Source organism: Thunnus thynnus, chromosome 24 (genome assembly GCF_963924715.1).
Source record: "Thunnus thynnus chromosome 24, fThuThy2.1, whole genome shotgun sequence".
Classification (NCBI taxonomy): domain Eukaryota; kingdom Metazoa; phylum Chordata; class Actinopteri; order Scombriformes; family Scombridae; genus Thunnus; species Thunnus thynnus.
The window spans coordinates 9,053,723-9,068,753 of NC_089540.1; the positions used below are offsets into that span (position 1 = coordinate 9,053,723).

Genomic DNA, 15,031 nt, shown 5'->3' on the forward strand with positions numbered 1-15,031 from the left:
GAGTTAGTCCACTGCCTTTGAAAACTGGATCTTTGGGATTCAAGGTGTCTTTCAGTAGGTTCTAGCAAAGCAAGGAGTCATTTAAACCAGGGAGACAATGTGTAAGTGAGGCTTTACGAATTACTATTACAATTATCATTTTCCTACATACAATATAAACATTTCAACAGTAGAAGAGCAGCAAAAATCCTCAGCTGATATCCTGAGGACCAAATCTCATTACATGATGATCTGTGGCAGTAAAGTTTGACTATTTTTTGTTTCCATGACATGAAAAAAAGTTTGAGAAGGCTTAAATTAGTATATTTCCAATTCACAATGCTCTATTTGAATGAAATATTAGTTTTTTGACTTGATTTGCCTCTTATAATTTCCACACAGATACTTAGTCTAACCAGCAGGAGTCGCTAGTGCAGAGACGAGGTTGTGATCCTCATTTGCTTCTTACTTGAAAACAGTCAATTCTGATTGAATGCACAACCAACAGGGACTAAATACACGTCTATGAATAAGAAACGTAGCTGTAAGAAGTGGATTGCTGGAAATATTTTGATGTGGTGTTATGTTGTCTGTGTTTGTCCAGTTATCTGGACTGAACAATTGACCATATTCTAACTCTAATACAGTTGAATATACACATTTATATACATAATCTATTATTAGTCAGTTTAGTTCCTTAATTGATGACCATTTCTAATAACCCCTCTGCTTCCTGTCTATATGTCAAGGGAGTGTGACTTTGGTGGGTGAGGATAGTTAAATCAGGATCTAAGCTGAGTTTTTAAAATATGTGCAATTGTTTAAAGCAGTTTGTACCCGAATACTAAAGTAAAATCTGTTTGGAATCAATTTGGGTATCATCATACATGAAGCTGGTAGTTCTTGTTGATCTAGTTAAAGCTGCCAAACACCTTATTCAACCTCAATGTCCACTATCATTACATCTGTGCTTCTTTTAGTCATGATGTGTCTGCTTTAGATCAAACAGAATGGATTGTCATACACAGCTGATTTTGCAATTACCTCTACCTTATATTAGATGTAATGTTCATTAGGCAGCAGTGCATGCAGCGACAGGTTGCTCTGCAGCTAAAGGCAACGATTGAATTTGAGCCCACAACCTTTTGCATGCAAGCCCTTTGATTCCTTTGCTCTTTCTCTGTCTGTGCTGTCAGCTCATCGTTAAAGGTGAAATGCCATGCTATTGTTGTTTGAAAGATAGATATAAATAGTACCAGTATAAATAGGTTTTAATAGTATTAAATAATAGAACTAGTATAAATCAGGCCACGGTTTGCAAATGAGCACCGAGTTGGAGAGTTGGCTTTACCCAGAATAAGCCAGAAAATTCAGTTTGTCATTAGTTTTGTTGCCATTTTGGAATAGGAGGGCACAGGTTTTGATCTTTTGGACTGCGCCTCTTCCGCTTGATGGATTAATGAATCTAATAATGCAGAATGCCTCCTAATGAAAAGTGCATGACCGCCATTGCTCGCTACCTTTTGAAGTTTAAACACGGGGGAATGTTGGTGTGATTGTGTGATGATAAATTAGGTGAAACAATGATAATGTGATAGTCTAAGAAAGGCGGAGACCTTTGCGGATGGCACCAGTGTAATTTTAGTTTGCTTCACCAGTCATGCCCAGGAAAAAAAAACAACAACTGATGGCACAGTCAGGAGCTCCTATTGTCTCAGCTGAATACTTAGAATAGGCTCCATACAATCAATTTAATTGACAAACACAAAGTAGACCATTGTATAACCTTCATTATTCAGTTATTTCATTATTGCTAAAACTAGAGTTCCGTTTTTGTCAAAAGTGTTTTATTAAGGCGTCGATTCAACTTTATGGTTGCTGCTTTTGATATTTATTCTAAACATGCTGCTGTAAATAAGGTAAACAAAATTTTCAGTATTATTGTATATTAGACAGCATTAGTTTTTTCCAGGTGTATCTGATGAACTGGGTGTGTATTTGAGCTGAGGAAGTATTTTTGTCATTCTGTTGTTTTAAATGAAAACTGCCTATTCAGGAGCTTTTGAATTCCTTCATCTGTCATCTACATATCATGCTGACAAGTACTGTACATTGAGACATCGTCTTTCATGAGACTGAAGTGAGGCCATTGTGGAGGAAACGACCAATGGTTATGTTTCTCCAATGCTGATAGTTTTTTGGTTAAAGATCTTTAAATTGCTGCCCAAATCTTCCATTTTTTTAGTTCAGATATGGCACAATGGAATGAATATTGAAGTGAAAATGGCAATTCAGTCTGATTATCAGGCTACAATTATTGTATTCCTTGTGATATTTCTTATGTTAATGTTGTTGGAGGTTGATGCCATCCCCTCCTCCTCAGTCAGTTAAATTAGGCAAAAATTACATCATGTTTTTGTAGTTATCATAGAGGCATCTGTTTCATCTCATATGCAAATAATTGCTTGGTTGTAAGTGAACGCACGGTTTCATTTTTGTCAGCGTTGTGTAGTGTATATAAGAGAATACTTTCACTTAAGTCAGATCAGACTTTCCAAACACGTCTCTCCTCACATAGAATACTTCAAATACTTTATTTTTAGACATTTTTAGTCATGTTTGAACCTTAAAGCACCAGTTGTATCAGAGGAAAATTTGCACAAAGTGTTGTTTGCGTGTGGCAAAGTCTAACGACTCGACATATCAGTTGCAATTAAAGATAAAATAGGTGCACGGTTACTTTAGCATCCTGTACACCAGACTTAATGGGGCCACAGTGAAACTTTAATGATTTGTGGTCAAATAATTGAGCCCTATGGGACTTTTGGGCTCATGCGTTCTTGAAAATTCAGTCACAAGTTTCCTCCTTTTTGTAGTGAGTTAGTAGTTCTTAGTTGGGTAAAGATTGTTGGATAGTTAATACTTGTTTTATCCTACATGTACATACAGAAAAACACATTATTGGTAAAGCAATTTCCAAATTTCCATTTCTTTTACTTGTGAAACCAGACACTTGATTGCTTTCGTTTTTTGCTTTTCCATTGGAAGTAAAACCAAAAATGAAGGTGATGGCATGTAATAATTACATATACCTTTAAATTTCTACTCTTTCTTCACCAATTAACGTCCAAAACCGGTTCCCAGTTGTGACACTCTATAGGACAAACACACACACATTTGCCAAGTAAGTATAATTAGCTGAAGGGGGGATTATGTCACAGCCCACCCACCATCCCTCTCTTCCGCTGATAAACACAGAGCAGACATGAAGTGAGATAAACAGTCACCAACAAACGCAGCAGCATAATCGAGGAGGGTGAGAGACAGGCAGAACAAACCCGAAGACATAGTATGAAACAGTCAGTTTGATTAAGACAATGTCTCTTTTGGAGTTGATTCAGGAGGCCCAAGAAGCGTTGAGTCGACTGCTTCACAATCTGTTCGTATCTATCAGGCAGTTGACCCGACACACACACAGCAGGGGCCGTCGAACGACCTGGAGAACAGGTTAGTGTTAGTTTGCGTCTGCTGATTGTAAAGGTACAGGTGTGTATTTTGCGTTAGGAGGAATTTGCTCACAGGAACTGGTCGTGTGCATTGTTCAAAGTGTGTTCTGTTATTTAAATCAATGTGACAGGATGACAGGACAGGATTTCCTATCACCTCAGGGAGATTCCCCCTGCTGTGGTTCCCCGTTATTCAACCATAATAATCAGCAGTAGTTTGGGTGACTTGGAATTATAAAAAATGGACTACAGAGAGAAATTAACATATAACGCTCTAATATTTTGTGTGTACTTCTCTCTCATCTAAAGAGAGAAATACACACGAAACAGTACATGATGTTTGATCTTTTTTATTTATAAAAAAATCAATGTGATTATTGAGAAGGTAATATTTTTAGGTGCACATTTAGGGATCTACCCCCAGAACAATATTCAAGTTTTGTTTAGTGGCATTAATGGCTTTACCCCCAAAACTCGGGAAAATCAGTGGATTAGTTCATGGATATACATAGGAAGGGGGGGTTCTGAATCATTATTAACTGGAAAGTGTATATTTTCGGTTTACCAGGCTGTGTAAAAGTGAGTTATTCTAGTGGAGTGTTACTCAACCTTTTATTTCTATTTTTTATAGAAATACATCAAGTATATATCAGTATGTATTAAAATTCTCTGACCCCTATGGTTATGAAACAGTGGTGTCTGGTGTTTGTGAATTCATTGTGTGAAAGTTGAAAAAACACTGATAAGCTTATCTAATAATGTTTAAAGGAATACTCAGACATTTGGGTAGAGCTGAAGGTCATTTGTCACATAATCAATTAGCCAATCCACTTAAATAATCTGCAACAATTGTGATTATCGATTAACCATTTAAGTCTTTTTTTAAAGTAAAAAAATCACTGATTCCATCTTCTCTTATGTGACTATTTGCTGATTTTCATAGTAAAGAGAATAACTTTGAGTTTTGGACTGTTGGTCAGACATAACAAGCAATTCAAATATGTCCTCATTGGTGCTCAGAAATTGTGATGTAATTTTTCACTAGTTTTTGACATTTTATGAACTGAACAATCAATTAATATAAAAAAAATAATCAGCAGTTGAATCAATAATGAAAATAATCTTTAGTTGCAGCCATAATTTTGGGAAAAATGCTTGTTTGTTGTTATACTGGGAATTAGATGAGTAATCAATTTAACCTTCATTCGTATACTTCATTCGACTCTGTATTTGTTCGCCAGAAAAAACCTCCAAAGCACAACCTAACCTAGCACAGAAATTAAATTCACGTCAATCCTCTCATCCAACCTCTAGTAAGGTAGCAAACAAGCGTCCTAATGGTGTAGTATTCCTTTAAATGTAGTCTCAGCAGACCAGCAGGGGCACTATAGCTCTCACTTTAAGGCAGATTCTCTACACTTGACTGTAATGCCTTGAACGCAGCACACTTTGGTGGCCTTGGTAACTCATTACCTGAAATAGCCCTTGTAAGTGGCTAATCGATAACTTATGTCTCAATAAACCTGCATTAGAAATGTATATTGACTGGTGGATCGACTGACTGCTCACTAGTTGAATGGTTGAGAGACAGATAAGCAGATAAGATAAACAGAAAGTCAAAGAAGTTGATTAGAAAGACAAGCAGACTGGAGGACAGCTAGAAAGAAAGAAACCGCATGTGTTTGTATAGATCATGTCTGCCAGCCTTTGCTGTGGCCGTCAAGCAGCAGAAAGGAAACAGAATCATAAAAGCACACAGACTAACAGACAAGGTGAGTGTTGTTTTAATGCATGAAATTATATCAACCTACTTTCTGTGAACTTGAGTTGTATAGACAAGAAGCAGGCACTTTTTCAGTGGTTGCACTTTGTAAAAGGGTCATTTTAAGGTTACTGGATAGGTCAAATTTAGGCGGGTTAAAGAAGAAACTCCATCGATTATTAGAAGTTCACATGACACAGCCTGATCAATATTTGTGCACATGAGCGACTCTCTCACAAGGCCAGAAACCAGACTGGTCAGAGGATCAGTCTTGTAGACATTAGATGGGAGGTTGGTTATTTGTTTGAGCTTTTCTATCCAAACAAACTGATCCCTTCACGCTGCTTATGTGTTATACAGACATCTGACTTGTAAATGCAGCTGATTCATTTCTGCTGCGACCAATGATACCGAGAGTTTGTTCAGTCGTGTTAATGGTGCAGGCTAACATGGATGAAAGGCTTTCCACTGTCTCAAGCGGGAAGTTAGGGACTCAGATCTGTCTCAGGAACTCAGATTCTAGCTGGACTATGATCACTTCAATTTCTATAACTTTTGTGTTTAAATCTATGGTATCATTTCACATCCGAGTTGTCACTCGAACTGAATTTTCAAATCCTAGCAGACAAGCAGAAAAGACAGTTTTAACACACTATTGTTGGAGAACAAATCACTATAACATGACATGACATGTAAAGATGGACACATGTCGAAGGCGTTTGTGTGGCAAAACTGCAAGACATGCAAGATGCAACATAAGTGATGATTTATATCTGGCCATAGCCGCATGTTCTTGTTCAGTCAGATATCGGTATGCAGATTTCCACAGTGGGAGGGGAGGGGTAGAGGAAAGAGGAGTGGTGTAATCACTTGAGAAACTTTGACAGGTGTGTGTGCAAGAAGAAGACAGACAGACAGGGAGGGTTTGTAAATACAGATGAGGAGACGAGGCGGATGATACTCTTCTCTCTACCTGTGGAGATGAAGACGGTGAAGGTGGAAGTGGAGAACAGGCAGAGGGACGGGATGAGGGAACGCACGGGAGGAGAGAGGTTTACCTGCATCTCACTGGAGGAGATGGGGAGCTACTACAGATACACCCAGTGCTGTCAACATCTGCGTAGTGAGTTGGATGTATGAACTGTAACTGCATGCAAACACATATGTTGAGTCAGATTTGCAACGGAGATCATGCCTGTTAGGTTTGACAGTGTAGGTAAAGACAGAAATCTAAAGTCAGAATCACAAAAAACATTATTTTGTGACTGGAGTTTTGTGCTTTTGGTGTTGATTTGAGTATTTATTCACTCTATTGTCAAATATTACCTTTAGTATTCAACTGAGTCAGTTAAGTATGCTGTAGCTGGAACCTGGAAGTTGCTCAACATCCTCTTGATCATGTTATCAATCTACGCTGTAATTTTGCTATCTGGGTCTATTCTGTACACACAACATCTTTTGCATGTCTGTCCGTCCTGGTAGAAGGAGCCCTCTTCTATTACTCCTCCTGAGGTTTCTTCCATTTTTTCCTCCATTAAAGGGTTTTTTGGGGGGAGTTTGGGGATACAGTGAAGTACCTTTTTATTGACTGACAAGTGATTACCCACCTGACTAAACCAACAGTGAGTAAAGTGGGTACATGCAGTTTTTTTTCCTCAGAGCTGTTAGTTGTTTGCCACGTAATGATCACATGAAGTTTTTTTTATTTTCTATGTTTTTGTGAAATCATGATTCAGGGGATTTCTGTTCTGGATATTTTCATTTGCCGGCAGCTTTTTGCAGTAAATAATGTCAGTTCCCATCAGGTTGTAGTTGTTTAACTGTTCGATTTGATTTGAATCTTTGTTCTGTTTTCTAGATTACGCCTGCTACAGTATAGCCTTAAAACATCCTCTTATAGACCTTCTCTGCTGTCATTTCTTGTGAAAAGACAGCATTCATTACAGCTGTGCTGACAGACAAACACGAATCACAAAGAAGTGATTCTACTCCAAATGAAAACACAATCAAAATGCAAAGATCTTTTGCGGAATTCATGTGCAGGTAAAATCAGCAGGAAGACTACAGTGTAGATAGACTAAGGTGCGTTATGTCATCAACTACAAGGCGTTTTGACAATCTTCTCCTCGGCGATCAAATCCAAAAATCTGCTCTTCCTTGACATTTGAGACAAGCTGTGTTCAGTGTCGTACAGCCGTTAATTCCCCCCAGCTGTTTGTTCTATTTCTGTACCATAAATTAAGGTTCTTTGGTCTCTAGTCTTCTATTTAATTTTGCCCATCAAGCGCACAATGTATTCTTAGTTACCGAAAAAATATTTATCCATCCTTCAGGCTCTTAACTGGTGAAATATTCTTCTGTGGAGACTAAAGCACAGTCTGATGATGTTCATAAAGGACGAGTAATACAGCGCTACATCCTTGTTTATTCAAGGTGGTTCAGGTGGCATTATTACCTGACAGACTGTGTGTGTGTTGTTATGCATCTGCGTTAACAAAAGACTTCTGGTTGCCGGTATGCATGTCAGGCATTTGCTTGATTTTTTTTTTTTTTTTTAGATCTTGGTGCCTGTCAGTGACTGTTCTCGTCTATTCTGGTCCATTTCTGTGTGCTTTGATCTGTATTAGAGATGATATGTGTATTTTTAGTAAAAGCTGCTCTAGAAACGCTGTGTCACAGAGATAGGTGCTTCGTTTTTGCTCTTGATCTCATCATCCTGTCGCCTTGCTGAAATATTTCCCTCCTTGCTGTTGCTATAACTCATATTTGCATCACTAGTTTGTTTTGTGATGTAAAATGTTGATTGTAAGACATGTGCTGAATGGTTTTGTTGAGTTTGTAGATTCTGATTTTTTTTTTTTTAAATTCAAGCTCTACTGTCTTTAAAGCCATATATTATTCACTTACATTTCTAAAATTTGATTTATACACCCTGTTAACGTGTATAATTTGATTTTGTTTCTAGTAAAATGAAATTAAATCTTACACAACAATCAAAGTGCTTGTGCTTGCAGATTTTGGGAATGTACAGTCGATTTGAAACAACAAAAATCATACGGTTTCGTAGCAGTCAGCTGTCTTTAACTTCCTCTGTTGATTCCCTACGTGATGATCTACTGTGACTGATGCCTGTCTTCCCCCTAGGTGGGAAAAAAACTTCCTCTTTTATGAGTAATCTGATTATTTCGCAATCCGTTTCCCATCTCTGTGTTACACCTCTTCTTTCTTTCACTTTTTTGACACCTTGTGACCTCTCTGTGAGTATTACAAACATTGTACAGCTTTTTTTGGGCATCTAATAACCCTTAAAATGCATTAATATGTTACACCAACTTGACTTCTTGGATCGTGTTCTTGTATATTTGTCTCACTGGTACTTGAAACAACACACCCTCACAAACACTCCTAATTATTTCAGTTAAAGGAGATTGAAAGGAGCTAAACTGGGCTGCAGTCCGAAAATGTCCAGTTGAAAAGTGTGGGGGTTTGATCATTGCTGTCATGTTCAAGTGTGTCCTTAAGCACCTTTTCAAACAACTAACTTTACTGCAAATCACTTGAGAACATGAGGGCATGCCAAATACATAAATGTGAAACTTTTAAACTGGTGTCGTCAAATCATTCTTTACACTTTTATATCTGTTTGGTGAGAAACTAACACAACCGCCCCTCTATCTGTCTCCTGAGGCTCTCTGTAGCACAGTTGACATCTTACGAGAAGAGGTTGATCACATTATAGCGCAGGAATGTCTCTTTCTTTTTATGACTCAGTAATCCCTCTCGCCGCTCGCTCAAACAATTTATCGGAGTGTTATGAGCTGGACTCGAGCCTTCATTGTAGTCTGCGCTGCACATTTAGACTCATATATATCAGCTGTTCCAGGGAAGGTCTGTGATGTCACCAGAGCATCCCGGCAGTATTGCATTTGGTTTATTGGGTTTTACTAGAACATGGAGGATTAATGACTGACTGTCAACATGCTCTTGGCACTCTTGTTATAGGAAACCTGGATGAGGGCTGCATCTTGTAAAACAATTAAAGACTTGTGACAATTCTGTCACATGTGCGTATGACTCTAAGTAGCTTTTGTGTGATCGACTGTAATGTTTTAGGGATGTTTGAGTTCTTGTTTCGAAACCAGTCGACCAGAGCTGGTACATTTAGGTGCTCATAATTGGTGGATTTGACTGACTATACTGGTCTTTAATAATGATGTATAGCAGCTTTACATTTTATGCCACAATCAGAATCTAATATATAGAAAAATGGATCATATGAGAAAATATTCTAATATATCTAATCTAAGTACTTAGAGAGTTGTTAAACATTGCACCTAATGCTGGTCCATAGACTTGTTCTGTAAATTAAATTCCATAAACAACAAGCCAGTAAAGTTCAGATTGATATGTTGTCACAACCTTGATTCAAGCTCTCAACTCCCTCACACCTTTTTTCCCCCCCTTCTTCTCCTCTGCTTCTTGTTTCGGCCTGTGAGTCACTTCTCAATTGGTGTCTTCCTGTTTATGCTCCAGCTGGCCAATAGTGTTTGATCCCGGAGAGCGGAAGGAGTCAATAGTGTTTCGTCTTGGCCACAAAGACGTGTGTGTGTGTGTGTGTCGTGGGGTGTGTGTGAGGCGGGAAGGGGGGGTCAAATAAACAATTCATCTGGGAGTTATTCTAGCTCCAGTCTGCACCACATCCCACACACACGTACAGAGGCACAAACAGGTCTCCTTTACATCCCGTCATCCCTGTATACACACACACACAGTTCAGTCTACCTTGCATCCCATGGAAACACACACAGATGCACACTGACACGTCAATGAATATTTTTAACTTAAAAGTTGATTTTTATGTATTTCACTTGTCATCCTGAGCCTTTAATGTTGCTTATCGTGTTGCTTTGAGCTTCTGTATCAAGATGACCCTCTCATAAACTTGCACATACGTCATAATAATGTTTATCGCGTGGCTGATTTCAGATGTTGTGAGACTGAGGAATTTTTCACATGTTCACATTGAGTTTGAACTTATACATTTCATTACCTGGATCAAATGAAGTTAGCACAATCAGCCTGAGTTGAAGTCATGATTAGTGATAATTCATAGCATGGAAATAGTTGGAAAATGCATCGTCAGATTGCTGTTCATTTCTCATAAGTGTTTTGATATTTTTCACCAGAAAAGACTTGAATTAGTAAAATAGGTCATTGCAAGTGTGAAAGTACAGTAAAAAATGCTTTTTTATATATATAGGACTAGCTAGTGCATCATTGGACAGTCTTTTTTGCAATAATATACTACATATACAACACTGTTCACTTATATATGTAAATGCAACACTTTAAGGAAAATTCTGTTTTTTGAAAGTGAGCACACCTGAAATGTTCCCTGATTTAAATGGTGATGGATGTTTATGACAAATTGAGAAATTTTGGATAATAACTTTATTCACCTTATCTTCCAAATAAGTAAATATAGTTGATTAAACTGAAGGTTTGTTTTAAACCCGCTTTGCTTAGCTATGAACTAGTGAGTAAAATGTGATTTTTACCAAGAGGCATAAGAAACTAGCTAAGCAACACACACTGGCCACATCACGTGGTATTGCAGCATCTCTTATATCATATAGACATAGAGATAATCATGGTACAGTACTGGGAAATAAATCAGAATTATCCTTTAATATACTAAAGTAATTCAGTTAAATGTAGTAGAAGATTTATTTGAATGAAAAGAACAAAAGTGAACTGAAAATTTTAATATATTTATTTATCTCCTAGTGTGCCAGAGCACTTTGACATGAATACTTGTAGTGTGTATTGATTCTGAGAGCTTACATGTTTAGACATACATAAGACAAACCATTTATTGAAGCCATACAACCAGCTCATTAATACATTGTTTGGTACCTTTTCTGACTAAAATGTAACCGTTCAGGGTGAAACTGTAAATTGACGTCCGGTGGATGAAATGCGTTGCTGTCAGAGCTGCTGGAGGACAAACCACACAAGACAGGAAATGCACCATTATAAACCCTCTGCCTTTCCTGTCCCACAGCAAATGCGCTTTATCATCTTAATCTGACATTACACACACACACGCCTGCATTTTGAAACGGCTCTTGGCATGTACACTCACTGTAACTGTATTTTGTTCAGATCTTTTCAAATCCCGTAGGCTCAAACTCTTCATCTATTGATAATCTTATCTCAGGCTAGACTGACAGATTCATCTTTAGTTTTTGCCTTAATCTCATTCTTAATCTGACACATCGTTTGTATTTCATCGCCTCAAGCCTAATCTCAGAATACATCACATCCAAACACCAGACTGAAGGATTAGAGAGCATATAAAGTGGCAGAGTTCACATATGTTCTTTTTCTACATAGAAATTGGAACATTTTTAAAGCATTAGTCCTTTAATGTTGAATTGTTTGCTATTTTTATTGATAGATACAGCCAAGATTAAACATGTGTCCTATTTTGACGTTGACTGTATGGATGGACTGACCGTTAATGCTCATAGACAGCTGTTGATGTGCACTTAATTTCAATCTTTTCAAGTAAAACCATTGTGCAAGTCAATAAAATGATTCTGTTACATACTTTAGACCACACTGTGATAGAGTGAATTTCCCTGCATGTCTATGTGTGTATGTGGGCCCTGCGGCAGTGAGCGTGGATTATCCCCTTTGTGCTGGTCAGCAGTTGACCGCTGCAGCCTCCTTTCTTAGGTGTCAAACTAAAGTCAAAGCAAGGCACAGAAATCTGATCTTTATGTGTAAAATCATTGCAGTGCCCCTTTAAAATCTACTTGTGGCACTTTACAACTTGAATTTCTTTTCAGTGAACCACTAGCTCTAAAGCTAAATATTATTCTATTTGTACTTCAGACTCCACCAACCGCACTTTACAGCTCGTTAAGTATTGATGGCTGTTAATTGTGAAATGTTTATTTATATTGCAGCCACAACCCTTGGGGCAGGATGAGGAGATGTAGTTTCTTAGTGTCACTGCTTATGGGCTTTTAAAACAGGGCTGGAGGCCTCATAAATCCCCAGGCTTGCTTGGTTTGTTTAGGGTGAAGACGAAAATGAGGAATGTTACCAAAAAAGGACTTTGGATACTGACACATTGACCCCTCTTTAACATTTCATCTCTTCTTTATTCCTCTGCCATGTTTTAATCTTTCCAGTTTACAGTTTTTTTTTTATTGTGTGGAATTATCAAGTTTCTACATCTAGGAGGGGGGGAGGGGGGTGTCCAGCCTTGTAGTGAAAGCATAAACTTCGGTGATTACCATCAGGAAACTGGGTTTTTCAGCAGTAATAGGATACAGCGAAGTAAATTAAGTGTTAAGTGGTGTTTTTAGGGAGTAACTAGACATGCACGTCGTCATCTGTATGCATTGTAGATCAGAGGGAGGGATGAGAGGAGTTAGTGTATTTCTCGTTGATGTGAAAGAGAGCGAGCAAGACGTTGAATAAACACAAACAACAGAATCACAGTTTGAAAATGTGTGTTTTTCTCAGCAGGGCGGTTTCTTATGAATCGAGCTCCCCAGGGTCCATTCACATTTTCACCAGCCCAACTTCTCATTGCTTCTCTGTGTGTGGCACACTGGGTCCCCCTGCTGTCTTCATTGGCATTGTGTGTGTGTGTGTGTTTTGAGTCTGTGAGAGAGAGTGTGAGAAAAGCAAAAGAAAACGGAGAGATTGAGGCCTCCGTTCCCTCCAGCACAAATGTTACATAGTCTTATATTTAGGTTGTGTACAGATATAATTTGGCTGGATTATACTTGCACATTAAACAATTCTCCACTACATATATGAGAAACTGTGTTTGCTTTGCTGTAGCCTCATTAGGAGTCTAATTATTTGGGGTTTTTTGCCAGTTTGTTGTGTTCAGATGTTGATTGGAAACTGTGATATCTGACACTTTGCAATCATGAGCTCATTCACCAAACCCAGAATTCAAACAATAACCAAAGATGAACTCGGGACAAAAGTTATATTTGTAGCTTCTTTCAATAAAAAGACTATTAAATATCATTCTAATTCTTAACTCATCCATGTTTCTGCAGGTAGATTTTCTATTATGACCATGTTTGTGAAATGCATTGAGTCTGAAAAGTAGAAAAGCACATAAATCTATAAAATGATGCATAGCTTTGAACATGTAAGAAACATGTGGAACATAGTCTGTACTAAATGAATGATTCTTAAAGCTGAGAGAATAATTTGCCCTCATGATGAAAAGTACTGTAAAAAGCTTTATAGATTAATGCAGATTAATCTAGACTACAGAGAAGAGTTTGATAAAATGAGATCTACCAGTTCTTATGTTTCATATACTGACAGGATCAGGATGGAAACACCACATACATCACGTTGACAACTTTAATTAAATTCACACCCAAACAAAGGGTTTTACGATTGCAAAATCATATTTTGTATTGTGTAGCTGTGCTAACTTGTGCGTATGTGTTTGCATATTCTCACTGCAGCTGTGTTTTTCACTCTGTTTTCTGTTTAGAGGCTGAATCAGACGGAGAGATAACAGACTTTCAAAAACCGATTAGTATCAGCCTTTGTCTCAGCTAATCTAGTCCATTCAAACTGCCTAAAGAACAAAACAAAGAAATGTATTAATGCAGTGATCTAATTTATCTGCTGAAGGCTGTGAAGCACACTGGAGATTTATACATGAGAATGATGATAATGAACAATAATCACTATTGTGAAGTTGCAGATACTGTTGTTAATTCTCTAACTAACAATCTCAGTCTTGAAGTCCCTGAACAACACTTTTTGGTTTATTGTTCAGGATTTTAAAGACTCTTATAATCTGTCATGCTCTGTCTGTGAAAACAGTGGGAAACATGAGACTGCGCTGGGAGGGTGGATCATCTGAAGCTCCGCCTCACTGCCTGGCACAAATAAGGAGGAGGGAGGGGGGGGGGGGGAGGTGTGTGTGTGTGAGTGTGTGAGTGTGTGAGGGCTGCGCTGTGCTGTGCAGTGACAGCTCACTGAGCGGCTGAAGCTTGGCTGTGGCAGAAATGGACTGCCTGAACTTCCACCGCGATGCTCTCTGACAACATGTGGTTGTGTGTGAATGTGTTTTAACTGTGTGTGTGTGTGTGTGTATATATGTGTGTGTAAATGTGTATGAGGGGGGCTTACATGTACCGGCAAAGCAATGGCTCTAAACCGAGTGTCTCAACTCTGCCACGATATCACCAGGCTGTGGCTGCAACTGAAGATGATGACAGGTAGAGTGTGTGTGTATTTGTGTGTGTGTGAGAGAGAGAGAGAGAGGCAAATGACAGAGGTAGAACAACATAATTTGATACTAAAGTGTGTGTGTGTTGGGTGTCTTTCTTGTGTGTGGATAAGTTTTATAGAGAGAGATAAGATTGTGAGAATTCAGCAGGTGTGTGTGCAGCACAGACAGACTTAAAAAAAAAACTGTATCCTGCACTTTTTATAGGTTGTGTGTTTGTGTTTCCTGCACTCTTGTTGTAATGTCTAGTCCAAACTGCTGTCTTTGGCATCAGAGGTAGACCAGGTGGTAAAGTAGAGCTAATGTGTATATACGTGCTTACCTCTTATTCTACTTAGAGCTTTATCAGTAGTGAGTCTACAGAGTGCTCAGAATTGAAAGGGTTTGTCCTCTATGAGTCATGAATATTCTCATGAAATTACATGACTAACTGTTAATTAGATATAGATATTTTGTTGTCATGGCAGCGAAGCAGGGTTGTAGTCTACATCACTT

General features: G+C 38.2%; 1 protein-coding gene across 2 annotated transcripts in view; it reads left to right on the forward strand.

The window, feature by feature from the left end:
• The first annotated feature begins 3,263 nt into the window (after positions 1-3,263).
• Positions 3,264-15,031, forward strand: part of mcf2la (mcf.2 cell line derived transforming sequence-like a) — a 48,728-nt gene continuing 36,960 nt past the window's right edge. The window contains exon 1 of one of the 2 annotated variants that reach the window (XM_067582617.1): positions 3,264-3,486. In XM_067582617.1, the coding sequence (XP_067438718.1) occupies positions 3,357-3,486 (130 nt within the window). In that variant the 5' untranslated portion in view covers positions 3,264-3,356. The remainder of the gene's footprint in view (positions 3,487-15,031) is intronic. The other variant, XM_067582616.1, reaches the window with a different exon arrangement.